This window comes from Malaclemys terrapin, chromosome 1 (genome assembly GCF_027887155.1).
Source record: "Malaclemys terrapin pileata isolate rMalTer1 chromosome 1, rMalTer1.hap1, whole genome shotgun sequence".
Lineage (NCBI taxonomy): Eukaryota > Metazoa > Chordata > Testudines > Emydidae > Malaclemys > Malaclemys terrapin.
The window spans coordinates 146,847,302-146,865,143 of record NC_071505.1 but is presented as its reverse complement, the minus strand read 5'-3'; the positions used below and the strand labels follow the sequence as shown (position 1 = coordinate 146,865,143).

General features: G+C 45.4%; 1 protein-coding gene across 1 annotated transcript in view; it reads right to left on the bottom strand.

Annotated features, from left to right (window-relative positions):
• The window catches only part of METTL16 (methyltransferase 16, N6-methyladenosine), a 48,635-nt gene that overhangs the window by 20,356 nt on the left and 10,437 nt on the right, over positions 1 to 17,842 (bottom strand). The window contains exons 3-4 of the mRNA XM_054042800.1: positions 4,571 to 4,711; positions 2,377 to 2,492 (exon numbers count right to left, since the gene is read on the bottom strand). Coding sequence (XP_053898775.1) covers positions 2,377 to 2,492; positions 4,571 to 4,711 — 257 coding nt within the window. The remainder of the gene's footprint in view (positions 1 to 2,376; positions 2,493 to 4,570; positions 4,712 to 17,842) is intronic.

Sequence of the window (17,842 nt, the reverse complement as noted above, 5' to 3'; positions counted from 1 at the left end):
AAGCATCATACCATGTGAGCTACCGAGTAGCAAAAGCATCAGAAGCCCATACCATAGCAGAGAGCTTGATTGGTCCGTGTATAAAAGACGTAGTTCATTGCATGCTCGGAGAAAAGGCTGCAAAAAGGATTGACATGGTACCTTTGTCTAATAATACGTTGTCACGAAGAATTAATGACATGTCAAATAATGTAGAGACCATAATTGTACAGTGAGTGAAAAAAAGTCCATATTATGCTATACAGTTGGATGAATCAACTGATGTAGCTAATCTAGCTATTTTGCTACTGTTTGTACGTTATGTGAATGAAGGTCTGGTTGAAGATGACTTGTTTTGCCGTCCATTGGAAGAACGTACAACTGGAGAAGATATCTTCAATCTGACTAATGCATATTTTCAAGAAAAGGAAATAGATTGGTCTCGTTACCTAGGCATTTGCACTGATGGGGCCACATCAATGACGGGGAAGTATCCTGGATTTGTAGCTTGAACAAAAAGGGTTGCATCAAAAGTCTCTTGGATTCATTGCAGCATCCATAGACAAGCCCACGCAACAAAATGCATGCCTGAGGGACTGCAGGAAGTGCTGCACAATGCAGTGAAAATGGTGAATTTCATAAAATCACAGCCAACAAATTCCAGAATATTTCATGTACTTTGTGAAGAAATGGGTAGTATACACGACTGTCTGTTGACCCATACTGAAGTTAGATGGCTCTCATGGGGCAAAATCCTGGTGCACTTGTTTGAGCTTAGAACGGAAATCCTAGTTTTTTTCCCCAACAGCCACCCTTTCCACCTTGCCAGCTGTATGGAAAATAATGTCTGGCTCCAGAGCCTAGCTTATTTAGCAGATATTTTCTCAAGAATTAATGACCTAAATTTCTCTCTTCAAGGTCTCAATATAACAGTTTTCAATGTGCAAGACTGAGTTGAATCCATGATAAAGAAGTTGCAGTTCTGGGAAAGTTGTTTGGAAAACAATCAAACTGAGTGTTTCAGTAATCTTCATGACTTCCTGGCAGAACATAAACTTCAGTTGGATCAGTGCACTAAAAGCAATATAACTGCAGATCTAAAAGGACTTTGCACAACTTTTAGGGATTACTTTCCAGCTATATCAGGTGATAATGACTGGATTCACAACCCTTTGGATGATACCACTTTCTCAACACAGATATTGAACACTGATGAAAAAGAGAAATTGATTGAGATCTCCTGTGATTACGAACTGAAAAGGAGTTTCAGAAATCTGTCATTGATCAACTTTTGGCTGAGTTTAAGAAACGAGTATCCCCTTCTGGCAGAAAAAGCCGCTGCAGTTTTGTTACCATTTTCAACAACATACTTATGCGAGAAAGCGTTTTCCTCATATGCACATCTGAAAACGAAATACAGAAACAGACTTGATGCCGAACCAGACCTGAGACTATCTTTCTCCAAAGGTTCCGGACTTCAAAGAGCTATGCAGAGCAAAGCAAGTGCATCTATCACACTGAGGAAATTTAAATTTAAAACCCTGGAAATATTCATTTTTAGGAGGGGATTCACGAGATTTCTCAATTTAGAGAAAGGGGTTCACGGGCTGTTAAAGTTTGGGAACCATTGGTCTAGAGTCAGGGCTTGTCTATACTGGCATGCTAAATAGGCACCGCTGCAATTGATGCAGCAGTGTCAATTTAGTGGGTCTGGGGAAGAGCACTCCAGTTGACTTTAGTACTCCACTTCCCTGAGAGGCAGAAGGTAAGTCGGGGGGAGACACTCTCCTGCCAATATAACATGGTGTAGACACCATGTTAGGTCAATGTAAGCTACATCGCTCAGGAGGGTGATTTCTTCACCCCCCCTGAGCAGCATAACTCATATCAACTTAAGCGACAGTGCAGACCAGGCCTCAGACTGGTACCGCAATAGCAAAGATGAACGCTAGGACACTGATGTACTAGCATCACTGAGGCCCACCAGCCTTTCTGTTCAACCACTACAGGAGGCGCACTAGCACCAGGTCCATGGTGACTGCCTACTCTGTGCTAATTCTATTGGAGAGAGATCATTTGAATACAACTAACAGAAGAATGCCACAGGTCAATTCCTACTTCAGAATTTAAAAAAAACAAAAAAACAAAACAACAACAAAAAACCTCATTTAAGTTAATCTTTTACAAATTGCGACTTGGGTGGGTTTTGCAATGTTGCTTTTTTTAAAAAATCATCAAAAAAGATATACATATATGAAATGACAGCTTATAAAACCCAGACACACAAGGTTTTTCACAATGAGCCTTCAAACACTAATCTTTTGAGGTATCATTACCCTCACCTGTTAAAAAAAGAGCAAAGCAAGTACAACAGTCTATCTAATCAACATACTGTACCTTGGCTTCCAACTGGTTAGCAAAAAAGGGAGGGTTGCACATGCAAAAATCATAAATGATCTCAGATTCCTCTTTTAGTGCATCCATTAGAAGGGTCTTCTGTGGTACTTTAACCACTAGCAGAAAAAAGAGGATGTTTATTGGTAAGGAATTAAAATTAACTTTAGTATTACATAAATATTTTTAACACTTCCTTTAGGATATAATTAACATATTATACAACCAATTTAACATCAACATACTACACTGCAAACAAACTTTAGGTTCATCTAACAAAAGAAAATGCATATAAGAGAGAACTAGATAAATTCATGGAGGTTAAGTCCATTAATGGCTATTAGTCAGGATGGGTGGAAATGGATGGCAGGAGAGAGATCACTTGATCATTACGTGTTAGGTTCACTCCCTCTAGGGCACCTGGCATTGGCCACTGCCGGCAGACAGGATACTGGGCTGGATGGACCTTTGGTCTGACCCAGTTTGGCCATTCTTATGTTCTTAAACAGCTTTTCTAATAACCAATATCATAGAATGAGAGTTATTTTCAGAACGATAGCAGGTGCTCCATAGTTACGGTTGAAGCTGAGTTTTCATTATAAATCTGATTTTGACTCCTCAAATAGCCATGTCTCAAAACAGATAGAAAAATTCTCTCTGCTTCAGACCTAGACTATTAAATTTTAAGTGAACTGTATGTGGAGTTCCAGAATTATTATTACACACTAAAAATAGATCTTCACAGTTCAAGTTTTAATTTTCTACCACTTTATTTTTAAGAACGGGAAGGAAGAATAGAGACAGAACCTAGTTTACCAGATTCCTCTAGGTGAGGTATAGTGCACAGGACCAAACTTGAGTTGAAGTCTAACACGATTTATTAACTTTTGAATTTGAAACACTGCTACTGGAGGCCTGTGAGGGGTCAGGAGGAGGGGGCCAGAGATCAGTGATCACCCTCCCAACGTAAGCATTACGTGCACTAGGGTCCCACCACCCTACAAGGTGTAAGAGATTTACAGGAGGCCACACACAATTTCAATCAGATCTTAATAGCTTTGTTAGCCCCACTGTCCATATTTTTGCTTGCAGTCTGACAAGCCTAAGGAAGGCTTGGAATGTGGGGATGGGGGAGAGCCCCCAAGGAGCCTCTTAAACCCATAAGCAGGTTTGTAGGCTCTGATGGGTATCTTAAGGCTGATTGTTTGAAGTCTCATGACTTCTCTTCCTCTCATGACTCAGCCTCATAAGGCTTACATATTGGAGGCTGAATCTAACATTTGAGAAGCTGTGGAAGGAGGAAAAAGGGTAAGGCTCCACTTTCTGCACCCCTCTCCAGAAAGACCAAGAAAGAGGAATTTTCCATTGGAAACCTACTAGCTGCATTTCCTCCTCATTCTCCCACTTCCTGCAGATCTCAGGAAAAAAGGCCAAGTCCAGAAGACATTAGAAGGTCAATTTGAGGAGAGCACCACACTCCTAACTGTGGAGCCTAGGTGGTGCATGAAGCCCTGATCCCGAGGACTTACAAAGATTTGCAGGAGTGAGATTCCCTGTTAGTGGCATTTGCAGCATAGGGACTCCCTTCCACAGGACAGCGAATGGGACTGATTACCAAACCCCTCTCCTTCTAAAGTCTGCTGGATCAGGCCCCCCTCCAGATCTTAGACCCATAAAAAGGAAATCCACATACAAAAAGGAGGAGGAATTTGAGGGAGCGCAGGGCAGTGACTGTACAAATTGATTTGGGAACAGCATTCCACACGTAAGGGGCAGCATGGAACAGTATGAATTCTGTCACATTCATATCAAAGGCTACCTATTAGTGTTTTGTGCAGGTATCTGCAACCTTAACTTCATTTTAAAGATTTTTGGACGGGATTATCATAAATATGCAGAAATCTGATTATTCATATGCATCAAAAGTCTAGAACTGTCCAGCCTGGTTTATAAGAGTGAACTGGGTTTTTTGTTAAGTTTTTGGACCAATTGTGGCTGTCTGATTTCAATGGGGATGGTCTAGCAACATGTGGTTACTCTTTGCTACACCAAAATCAGGGTAGCATATATTTGACAGGACTGTAAATTCTCATTAGCCACTAAATAAGGCAAAGATACATCATTACATCTGTTTAAAACAGGAGAAGTGGAAACATCAAAGGGGAATGAAAGCTAATGAATGATTATTATATGGTACCTTTTATAAGATCAGATAAATTATTCTGTTCCACATTTTTCTTTGCATAATTGAAACACATATCATCCACTTCTGTTGCTAGGAAATACCAGCCATTCAAAGTGGCTCCAAGTAATGGGTAGATGCAAGATGCCCCGGTACCTACAGCAAATAAAAAAAAAAGGCTAGATTAGTGAAACAAGTAAAGCATCAGATTTAATTTAATAAATAATCACACGGTGTAGGATGTGCATTTTTCTATTTTTACTCACAGCAATAAATTTCAATATTAAATACTAATCAACATTTTACCCAACAAGTAAATATACCCCTGTATTTTCTAATTAAATAACAGAACATTTTCAAACATGAATTTATTTTGCAGAACATTTCACTTATTCCAGGACTAACATGGTAAGTCAGAGAGAGAATATTTTTCTTCAGCAGGTTTTTTTTTTTTTTTTTTTTTTTTAAAACAGGAATGAGTAACTAATTCAGACACTACTGACCAAGTATATTTCTAATTATTCAGACGACTTAAAAGAGAAATTACAAAAATATTTATTTTCTGCATTTCTCAATTTACATTGATTACTTCACTTTAGTGACTGTATGACAGTATCAATGATGAGAAGAGGAACTTTTTTCCCCCCTTCAGACTTGGTTATTTCTTAATGTTTAAAGTTTTAACTACAAGTCTGACTCCCAAGATAAACTATACAAACAATAAAAGCCAGATACATACTTAACTGATAGTTTGTGATAGGGAAGAGAAATACGTCACACGGCACATTATGTGACCATAAATTGACTCATCGTTATACAAGCTATGGCACCCCTAGATTACTTATTACTAAGGCCTGGTCTACACTAGGAGGTTATGTCGAATTTAGCAGCGTTAAATCGAATTAACTCTGCACCCGTCCACACAACAAAGCTATTTAGTTCGACATAGAAGTCTCTTAAATTCGACTTCTGTACTCCTCCCCAACGAGGGGAGTAGCGCTAAATTCGACATGGCCAGGTCGAATTAGGGTAGGTGTGGATGGAAATCGACGCTAATAGCTCCGGGAGCTATCCCACAGTGCACCACTCTGTTGACGCTCTGGACAGCAGTCCGAGCTCGGATGCTCTGACCAGCCACACAGGAAAAGCTCCGGGAAAATTTGAATTCCTTTTCCTGTCTGGCCAGTTTAAATCTCATTTCCTGTTTGGACATCATGGCGAGCTCAGCAGCACTGGCAACGATGCAGAGCTCTCCAGCAGAGATGGCCATACAATCTCAGAATAGAAAGAGGGCCCCAGCATGGACTGATCAGGAAGTCTTGGATCTGATCGCAGTGTGGAGCGATGAGTCCGTGCTTTCGAAGCTGCGATCGAAAAGACGGAATGCAAAGATCTACGAGAACATCTCAAAAGCCATGACAGAGAGAGGATATAGCCGGGATGCAACGCAGTGCCGCGTGAAAATCAAGGAGCTGAGACAAGGGTACCAGAAGACCAAAGAGGCAAATGGACGCTCCGGATCCCAGCCCCAGACATGCCGTTTCTACGAGGCACTGCATTCCATCGTAGGTGCGGCCGCCACCACTACCCCACCATTGACCGTGGACTCTGAGGATGGGATATTGTTGACGCCCGCTTCCTCAGAGATGTTAGCGGACGGGGAAGATGAGGAAGGAAATGAGGAGGACGAGGTAGTCGACAGCGCTTACAACGCTGATTTCCCAGACAGCCAGGATCTCTTCATCACCCACACCGAGATCCCCTACCAACCGTCCCCAGGCGTTAACCCGGACCCAGAATCAGGGGGAGGATCAGTCGGTAAGTGTTATAAACATGTAAAGATTTATTTTGAACAGAACATTAATATTAACAGTGGGTTTTTCATTATTACTTTGCCCTAGGCGCTTAAAGTTTTAGTCTTTGGTAGTGCAACTACTGCCAAAAAATCTAACAATGTCCGGTTTATCGTGATTGGTTTGCCCTAGGCGCTCTACTGTTTAGTCCTTGCCAGCGCAGCTACAGTAAAATTCGGTTTATGTGTCCGGGGATAGAGCTGAAATCCTCATGGGACATCTCCATGAAACTCTCCTGGAGGTAATTGGAAAGCCTTTGCATGAGGTTCCTTGGGAGAGCGGCCTTGTTGTGTCCTCCATAGTACGAAACGTTCCCGCGCCAGGCTAGCAGCAAGTACTCCGGGATCATTGCCTTGCAGAGCATGGCTGCATACGGCCCTGGTCTTTGCAGGCTTTCACAAAGCATGCGTTCTTTGTCGCTCTCTGAAATCCGCATCAGAGTGTTGTTGCTCATGGTGACCTGCTTTGAATTAGGGGAATGTTAGTATTGGGACTGCTTGCCTGTTCCTTTACAGAACTGTAACCGGCGGTTTACAGCCATGCGGTGGAGACAGGAGAGGGGCAGCATACAGGGATCTTTCCCGGGGACAGCCGCGAGGGGGTGGGACAGGGGCAGAGTTCATGCTTGCCGGATTGCTGGCAGCAGGAACTGGCCAACGCTAGGTGCATTGCTTTGAACGTGAAAGTAAGGCAGTGCTATTATTACAGTTTTAAGCTGCCACAAGTCTACGGCTTACCATGTCAGCCTGCTACCCAAATTCCACTGTCCGGCCACGCTTGTCTGATCTGCACTGCAAGACCCCAGGCACTGAATGCGAAGGCCGAAAATTCGACCTTGTCCTGAGTGCGCATGTGATAGGTGCTGTGCATGGTCTTGTTCACAGAGAAAGACTATGTTCTTTGTTCACCCCAAAATTTATCTTTCTGAGGAATTCACTCCCTTTTTCCCATCCCACAGCTCTGACTGTCTCCCGACCTACCCTGGCATCACACTCCCAGAGGCTGGCGCAGGTTAGGCGTACAAAGAAAAGGACACGGGACGAAATGTTCTCAGAACTTATGGGCAACTCCCGAGCCGAGGCAACCCAGCAGACCCAGTGGAGGGAGAACATGTCGCAATACCAGCGAGCACACAGCGAACGGGAGGAAAGGTGGCGGCAGGAAGACCAGCAGGTGACTCAAACGCTGCTTGGACTAATGAGGGAGCAAACGGACACGCTCTGGCGCCTTGTGGATGTTCTGCAGGACCGGAGGCAGGAGGACAGAGCCCCGCTGCAGTCTATCTGTAACCACCCTCCCCCGCCACAAAGTCCCATACCCCCCTCACCCAAAGTACCAAGAAGGAGGGGCAGCAGAGTCCGTGAAAACTGTCACTCCACCCCTGCAGACTGCTCAAGTACCAGAAGGCTGTCATTCCCCAAAATTTGATAAGTCCTTTCCTTCCCGCCTCACCCAAGCCCCCATCCCAGTTTCATCCCGTAACTGTATAGTTGCTAATAAAAAATACGTTTCTGTTAATTATTGTTTCCATCATGTTTTTTTAGAGGACAGTCTGTTTGAAGGGGGGGAAGGGAGTTGGTAATTGGACAGGACAGTCACCTTTACTAGGGTACAGACACAGGGGCAGGTTCAGCAGCAGGTCACACACACATTGCAGTCTCTAGGCACCCTGGTCAGTCTGGGAGGTGGTTTTCATTTTCTGTGGGGGCGGGGGAGGGCGGTTAGAGATCTTATGCAGCGGTCCTTATCCTGGATCACAGAGCCACGCAGCAGGGGATCTGTAACCGTCCTCCCCTGCCAGAAAGTCACATAGCCCCCACACACAGAGTCTCGAACAGGAGGGGTGGCAGGCTACGTTGAAACAACCAGTCCACCACTGCGGACCACTCTAGAAGCAGGAGCATGTCATTCCTCGAGTTTAGAAGCGTCCTTTGCATCACTACACTACACCCGCTCCCTACCACAGTCTGCGTCCCAGTTTCAACACTTTACCGCGAAAACAGTAATAAAGAAAACTGTGTTCATTAACAAATTGCCAGTGATTTTATTTTTAAACGTGTGTTGGAAGGGGGAGGAAGGGGGTGAACGGGGTATGAAACTGGAAAGGATAGTGAACATTCACTGGGTAAAGAAACGGGGGCAGGTTCAGCTTCTCTGTAAACAAACGTAATAGTCACAGGTTACCCTGCTCACTCAGGAACCTAGCTTTCAAAGCCTCCCGGATGCACAGTGCGTCCCACTGGGCTCTTCTAATGGCACGGCTGTCTGGCTGGGCGTAATCAGCAGCCAGGCTATTCGCCTCAACCTCCCACCCCGCCATAAAGGTCTCCCCCTTGCTCTCACAGAGATTGTGGAGCACACAGCAAGCTGCAATAACAATGGGGATATTGGTTTCGCTGAGATCAGAGCGAGTCAGTAAGCTTCTCTATCTCCCCTTGAGATGTCCAAAAGCACACTCCACCACCATTCTGCACTTGCTCAGACGGTAGTTGAAGAGTTCTTTTTCACTGTCCAGGGCACCTGTATAGGGCTTCATGAGCCAGGGCATTAGCGGGTAGGCTGGGTCCCCGAGGATCACTATAGGCATCTCCACATGCCCAACAGTTATTTTGTGGTCCGGGAAGTAAATAGCTTCCTGCAGCCGTCTAAACAGACCAGAGTTCCTGAAAACACGAGCGTCATGAACCTTGCCCGGCCATCCGACGTTGATGTTTGTAAAACGTCCCCTATAGTCCACCAGTGCTTGCAGCACCATTGAAAAGTAGCCCTTTCGGTTAATGTACTGGCTGCCCTGGTGGTCCGGTCCCAGGATAGGGATGTGAGTTCCATCTATAGCCCCACTGCAGTTTGGGAATCCCATCGCGGCGAAGCCATCTATGATGACCTCCACGTTTCCCGGGTCACTACCTTTGACAGCAGTACCTCAACGATTGCGTTGGCTACTTGCATCACAACAACCCCCACAACAGTCAGGGCTGCTCGCATCCGGGTGTCCTTGCGCTTCAGGGCAGGGGACAGCAACTCACAAAGTTCCATGAAAGTGCCCTTACGCATGCGAAAGTTTCGCAGCCACTATGATTCATCCCAGACCTGCAGCACTATGCGGTCCCACCAGTCCGTACTTGTTTCCCGTGCCCAGAATCGCCGTTCCACAGCATCAACATGACCCATTGCCACCATGATGTCCACGGCGCAGGGTCCCGTGCTTTGTGACAGGTCTGTGCCACTCTCAAACTTCATGTCCTCACCACGCTGCCGTAACCTCCTCGCCCGATTTCTCAGCATCTGCCTCTGGAAAAGGTGGATGATAAGGTGCGAGGTGTTGACAACGGCCGTAACTGCAGCGATGGTCGCAGCGGGCTCCATGCTCGCAGTGCTATGGCGTCCGCGCGGTCACTCACCAGAAAAGTGCGCGAACTGATTGCCCGCCGGCACTTTCAGGGAGGGAGGGCGGGAGTGACGGTTGGATGACGACAGTTACCCAAAACCACCCTCAACACATTTTTTTCCCCAGCAGGCATTGGGAGCTCGACCCAGAATTCCAATGGGCAGCGGGGACTGCGGGAACTGTGGGATAGCTGCCCACAGTGCATTGCTTCCAATGTCGACGCTTGCCCCATTTGTGTGGACTCACACAGTCGAATTACTGTCCTTGGTGTGGATACACACGTTCGACTTTGTAATATCGATTCCACATATTCGATTTAAGTAAAATCGAACTATTCTCGTAGTGTAGACATACCCTAAGAATTACTGAAAACATGCAGAGACTAGTTTATGTGGCAAAAGACTTAAGCAATGGTTTGAGGACACAGTCTAAGAGTGACCAAAACACATATGAGAAAAAAGAAAAAATTCCTCTTACAGCTACCAAATTCTCATAGAGAACTGTAATTGGTAGATGTATTAAGAGAATGACACCAGAATGAGAGAGATTATACTTTTTTCATCTGGTAATAAAGTCCTACACCAATATACACCATCCTGGCCACCATGGATGTAGAAGCACTTTATACCAATATTCCACATGAGGATGGACTACAAGCTGTCAGGAACAGTATCCCTGATGAGGCCACAGCAAGCCTGGTGGCTGAGCTTTGTGACTTTGTCCTCACCCACAACCACTTCAGATTTGGGGACAACTTATACCTTCAAGTCAGTGGCACTGCTATGGGTACCCGCATGGCCCCACAGTATGCCAACATTTTTATGGCTGACTTAGAACAACGCTTCCTCAGCTCTCGTCCCCTAGTGCCCCTCCTCTACTTGCGCTACATTGATGACATCTTCATCATATGGACCCACGGAAAGGAGGCCCTTGAAGAATTCCACCTGGACTTCAACAATTTCCACCCCACCATCAACCTCAGCCTGGACCAGTCCACACAAGAGATCCACTTCCTGGACACTACAGTACAAATAAGTGATGGTCACATAAACACCACCCTATACCGGAAACCTACTGACCGCTATACGTACCTACATGCCTCCAGCTTCCATCCAAGACACATCATACGATCCATTGTCTACAGCCAAGCCCTAAGATACAACCGAATTTGCTCCAACCCCTCAGACAGAGACAAACACCTACAAGATCTTTATCAAGCATTCGTAAAACTACAATACCCACCTGGGGAAGTGAGGAAACAGATTGACAGAGCAAGACGGGTACCCAGAAATCACCTACTACAGGACAGGCCCAACAAGGACAATAACAGAACACCACTGGCCATCACATACAGCCCCCAGCTAAAACCTCTCCAGCGCATTATCCACGACCTACAACCTATCCTGGAAAATGATCCCTCACTCTCACAGACCTTGGGAGGCAGGCCAGTCCTTGCTTACAGACAACCCCCCAACCTGAAGCAAATACTCACCAGCAACTACACACCACACCACAGAAACACCAACCCAGGAACCTATCCCTGTAGCAAACCTCGTTGCCTACTCTGTCCCCATATCTACTCTGGCAACAGCATCAGAGGACCCAACCACATCAGCCACACCATCAGGGGCTCATTCACCTGCACATCCACTAATGTCATATATGCCATCATGTGCCAGCAATGCCCCTCTGCCATGTACATTGGCCAAACCGGACAGTCCCTCCGCAAAAGAATAAATGGACACAAATCGGACATCAGGAATGGTAACATACACAAGCCAGTAAGTGAACACTTCAATCTCCCTGGTCATTCTATCACAGATTTAAAAGTCACTGTCATTGAACAAAAAAACTTCAGAAACAGACTTCAAAGAGAAACAGCAGAACTAAAATTCATTTGCAAATTCAACACCATTAATCTGGGCTTGAATAGGGATTGGGAGTGGCTGGCTCACTACAGAAGCAGCTTTTCCTCTCCTGGAATTGACACCTCCTCATCTATTATTGGGAGTGGACTACATCCACCCTGATTGAATTGGCCTTGTCAACACTGGTTCGCCACTTGTGAAGTAACTCCCTGCTCTCCATGTGTCTGTATATAATGCCTGCATCTGTAGCTTTCACTCTATGCATCCGAAGAAGTGAGGTTTTTACTCACGAAAGCTTATGCCCAAATAAATCTGTTAGTCTTTAAGGTGCCACCAGACTCTTTGTTGTTTTTACACCAATATAGATATTTTAAAATTAATATATTTTATTAATGTCGGAGAGGCCACATTTTTTAATCACACCCTTAACTGAACAATTATTGGTAGTTACAGGTTTCTGACAAACAAAGCACTGAATGTTTAACAACACTTTACAAGAAGATAAAAAAAATGTAACATTTATATAGGATTATTTCCAAAATAACAAAACAGGGAAGGTAACTGCAACTACCCTCTGGTAAGCTGGTAAGATAATATTGCAAGGTAAGTATCTCAAGAGAAAACAAATACCAAGGTGAATAAAAATCAATGATTTTAAAAAAGTGGATTTTTTTTATTTAAATCGGATTTTTTTAATAAAATGCTTTTTGAGGAATAAACCTATCTAAAGATACATTATAGCTCAAAGATATCTCATCATGGAATAGGGATTATAAATTCTAATTCTATAGTATGAGACAATATATTCATGTAATGTTTAAGAAAAGTTTTGTAAATGAGTTCCAATAGAGTTCATGGACTATGGACCTAATCTCAAGAGTTCCAGGGGCTTCTGTATAGATAATTTAGGTTAATCTTTCTATCTACCCAATGGGCCTCAGTGCTCAGTCTAGAAGATACCATCAGAGATGTTTAGTTCTCAAACTGTGAATTTGTGTCTCCAGAGATAACATGATTAACAGCAAAAATGTTTAAGTAAATAAATATATAGAGGCGAGAAATAACAGACCTCAATCCAATTGTCCCTCTGCAAATTTGTGTACACAGAGTCAGTCCCTTACCTCTCTCTAAAAGTGCAAAGTTTCAAAAAGTTCAATGAATAGAAGACTGTTGGGGGTGAAATAGATCTGGGCAAAGAGAAGGGAAGGACAGGCAGTAGAAACAAAAGGGAAACTGTTTGAACAGCATATTCCAGAAGTCTTGAGGACTTTCTGAGTGTAGCCTTCATTGATTTGAGATCTACCATGCCATTCTCTCATTAGAAGGTGTCAGGACTGAGATCCCCACTTTGAACTTTAGGGTACAAATGTAGGGGCCTGCGTGAAAAACTTCTAAGCTTAACTACCAGCTTAGCTCTGGTTCGGCTGCCACCATCAATGGATTCCCTCCCTGGGAAGCCTTGAAAAACCCTCACCAAATCCCTGGTGAAAACAAATCCAAAACCCCTTGGATCTTAAAACAAGGAGAAATTAACCATTCCCCTCCTTCCTCCCACCAACTCCTGGTGAATCAGTTCCAACCCCCCCCTGGGATCTACAACAGGGAGAAATTAACCATCCCCCCTCCTTCCTCCCACCAACTCCTGGTGAATCAAGATCCAAAACCCCTTTGGATCTAAAACAAGGAAAAATCAATCAGGTTCTTAAAAAGAAGGTTTTTAATTAAAGAAAAAGGTAAAAATCATCTCTGGAAAATCAGTATGGAAATTAACCTTACAGGGTAATCAAACTTAAAGAGCTCAGAGGACTCCCCTCTAGTCTCAGGTTCAAAGTACAGCAAACAAAGATAAACACTCTAGTAAAAGGTACATTTACAAGTTGAGAAAAACAAAGGAAAACTAACACGCCTTGCCTGGCTATTTACTTACAAGTTTGAAATAGGAGAGGCTTGTTTAGAAAGATGTGGAGAACCTGGATTGATGTCTGGTCCCTCTCAGTCCCCGAGAACGAACACACTCCCAAACAAAGAACACAAACAAAAGCCTTCCCCCCCCAAGATTTGAAAGTATCTTGTCTCCTTATTGGTCCTTTAGGTCAGATGCCAGCCAGGTTACCTGAGCTTCTTAACCCTTTACAGGGAAAAGGATTTTGGAGTCTCTGGCCAGGAGGGATTTATAGTACTGTACACAGGACAGCTATTACCCTTCCCTTTATAGTTATGACAGAAGGGAAAACCTATAACGGCAACAAGCCGTAAAAGAGACCTAGTTTGGGAATATTTTAATGAAATTCCTCTACCTGTGGGCAGAGGAACACTATGGGATTACTCCGAATTTACAGAATGCAATTTTTGGCAACAGATTGTATAAAGTCGAGTGCATGCGGCCACACTGAGCACATTAATTCAGCAGTGTGTGTCCATGTACTGAGGCTAGCGTCGACTTCCGGAGTGTTGCACTGTGGGTAGCTATCGCATAGTTCCTGCAGTCTCCCCCGCCCATTGGAATTCTGGGTTGAGATCCCAATGCCTGATGGGGCAAAAAACATTGTCGCGGGTGATTCTGGGTACAGCCTCCCCCCTCCCTCCATGAAAGCAACGGCAGACAACCGTTTCGCGCCTTTTTTCCTAGGTGAACACTGCAGACGCCATAGTGTAGACCAAGCCAGGGTTGAAGTGCTCATTTGATGCACCTCCTAGCCAAAGATTTCAGGGTTCTAGAAATAAAGGCTATGTTGTCGAAATTGCAAAATGCTTCCCTAACAACCACTTTGCAGCTGCTGCTCTGAAAAAAGTGGGAGGAACCAAGCTAACTCTCCCACAAGACGTGCGATGGAACTCAGTAGTGGACTGTTTTGAGCACTATATCAAGAACTGGCCCAATCTGATGACAGTTTGGCCTGGTCTACATTGAGTTTAGGTCGAATTTAGCAGCATTAAATCGAATTAATCCTGCACCCATCCAGACAACAAAGCCATTTACTTCGACATAAAGGGCTCTTAAAATCGATTTCTGTACTCCTCTCCAACGAGGGGAGTAGCACCGAAGTCAACATTGCGGGTTCCAATTAGGGTTAGTGTGGATGAAATTCGACGGTATTGGCCTCCAGGAGCTATCCCACAGTGCACCACTTTGACCGCTCTGGACAGCAATCTGAACTCGGATGCACTGGTCAGGTAGACAGGAAAAGCCCCGTGAACTTTTGAATTTCATTTCCTGTTTGCCCAGAGTGGAGAGCACAGGTGACCACGAAGGGCTCATCAGCACAGGTAACCATGCAGTCCGAGAATCAAAAAAGAGCACCAGCATGGACCATACGGGAGCTACTGGATCTGATCGCTATATGGGGAGAGGATTCCATGCTAGCAGAACTACGTTCCAAAAGACAAATATGCCAAAACATTTGAAAAAAATCTCCAACGGCATGATGGAAAGAGGCCACAATAGGGACTCTCATCAGTGTTGCGTGAAGGTTAAAACCAAAGAAGAAAATGGAAAGTCTGGGGCAGAGCCGCAGACATGCCACTTCCACGCTGAGCTGCATGCAATTCTGGGGGGGCTGCCACCATGGGAATTTAATTAAGGGGACAGAGGTGGCCGTTCCTACTGGGCTGTTTGCCTGTGGCTGAAAAGAAATCATTCCCTGCAGTTAGCCAAGCGGAAGGGGGGGGGGGAATTGGGGCTGAGCTTTTCGCGTTTGGCTAGCAGGGATCTTCCCTGATACCAGCCATGTGGTGGGGGGAGGGGGTAAAGCGATCATCCCAGAGAACTGGATCGGTAGTGGGGAGGTTTAGTTTGGTTTCTGCTGCTGCACATTAACAGGAAAACTGCAGCATTCAACAGGCTTTGCTTGGTATGGGAAAGGAGGGTGCTACTTTTATGGAGGTTGCAGAAGCCAAAAGACAATGGCTTACCATGGCTGCATGCAAGATGAATTCTGTTGCCCGGCCCTGCGACTGTGATCTCTAACACCAAAGCCGCAGCCACTCAATATTAAAATGCAAAATGCAACCTTGTACCAAAATCACATGTGCTATATAATGCGAATAGTGTTGTTCACCGTGAAAGAGTATAAGAACTGTTCTGTAAAATGTATCTTTTTAAATACTTCTCTCCCTTTTTTTCCTTCTGCAGCTGCAAATTTTTCGAGCCTCCCTCCTCCATCCCGAAGGCTATCACGGTATCAAAGCACAGGAAAGCAGCCAGTGAATGTGAGGCCATGAGGGACGAACGTGAGAAGAGGAGGGACACTCGAGATGAGAGGTGGCGGGATGCAACGCTGGGGCTACCACGTGAGCTCCGCGTCTGGTGGAGCTTCAGGAACAGCAGCAGGATCACAGAGTGCCACTGCAGCCCCTGTATAACCGCCCTCCCCCCTCACCATGTTCCATAGCCTCCTCACCCAGACGCATAAGAACGTGGGGGGGGGATCCATGCACCCTCCCACTCCACCCCAGTGGACAGCCCAACCAAAAGGCTGTCATTATTTTGAACTTTTGAAGTGGTCTTTTCCTTCCCTCCTTCCAAACCCCACCCAGGCCACCTTGTCAGTTCTCTCCCTATGTTTATAATCAATTAATAAAGAATACATGATTTTTAAACAATAGTGACTTTATTTCCTTTGAAAGCAAGCTGGGATCGAAGGGGGAGGGTGGGCTGCTTACAGGGAATGAGTCAATCAAGGGGGCGGGTTTTCGTCAAGGAGAAACAAACAGAACTTTCACACCGTAGCCTGGCCAGTCATGAAACTGGTTTTCAAAGCTTCTCTGATGCGCAGTGCTTCCTGGGGTGTTCTTCTAATCGCCCTGGTGTCTGGCTGCGCGTAATCCACGGCCACACAATTTGCGTCAACCTCCCATCCCGCCATAAATGTCTCCCCCTTACTCTCACAGAGATTGTGGAGCACACAGCAAGCAGCAACAACAATGGGAATATTGGTTTGGCTGAGGTCTGAGCGAGTCAGTAAAGTGCGCCAGCGACCCTTTAAACGTCCAACTGCACATTCTACCACCATTCTGCACTTGCTCAACCTGTAGTTGAACAGTTCCTGACTACTGTCCAGGCTGCCTGTGTATGGCTTCATGAGCCATGGCATTAAGAGGTAGGTCTCCAAGGATAACTATAGGCATTTCAACATCCCCAACAGTTATTTTCTGGTCCAGGAAGTAAATCCCTTGCTGCAGCCCTTTAAACAGATTAGTGTTCCTGAAGACGCGAGCGTCATGAACCCTTCCTGGCCATACCACGTTGATGTTGGTGAAACGTCCCTTGTGACCCACCAGTGCTTGCAGCACCATTGAAAAGTACCCCTTGCAATTTATGTACTGGCTGCCCTGGTGCTCCGGTGCCAAGATAGGGATATGGGTTCCATCTATCGCCCCACCACAGTTAGGGAATCCCATTGCAGCAAAGCCATCCACTATGACCTGCACATTTCCCAGAGTCACTTCCTTTAGTAGCAGCAGCTCAGCGATAGCTTTGGCTACTTGCATCATAGCAGCCCCCACAGTAGATTTGCCCACTCCAAATTGATTCCCAACTGACCGGTAGCTGTCTGGCGTTGTAAGCTTCCACAGGGCTATCGCCACCCGCTTCTCAACTGTGAGGGCTGCTCTCATCTTGGTATTCTGGCGCTTCAGGGCAGGGGAAAGCAAGTCACAAAGTTCCATGAAAGTGCCCTTACGCATGCGAAAGTTTCGCAGACACTGGGAATCGTCCCACACCTGCAACACTATGCGGTCCCACCAGTCTGTGCCTGTTTCCCGGGCCCAGAATCGGCATTCCACGGCTAGAACCTGCCCCATTAACAACATGATTTCCAAAGTGCCGGGGCCCACGGTTTGAGAGAATTCTGTGTCCATGTCCTCATCACTCTCGTCGCCACGCTGCCTCGCCACCTCCTCCTCACCTGGTTTTGCAGGTTCTGGTTCAGCATAAACTGCATGATAATGCACGAAATGTTTACAATGTTCATGACTGCTGTCTTGAGCTGAACCAGCTCCATGCTTGCCATGGTATGGAGTCTGCACAGTTCACCCAGGAAAAAAAGGTGCGAAACGGTTGTCTGCCGTTGCTTTCACAGAGGGAAAGGGAGGATGTACCCAGAACCACCTGCGACAATGTTTTTTTGCCCCATCAGGCATTGGGATCTTAACCCAGAATTCCAATGGGCAGGGGAGA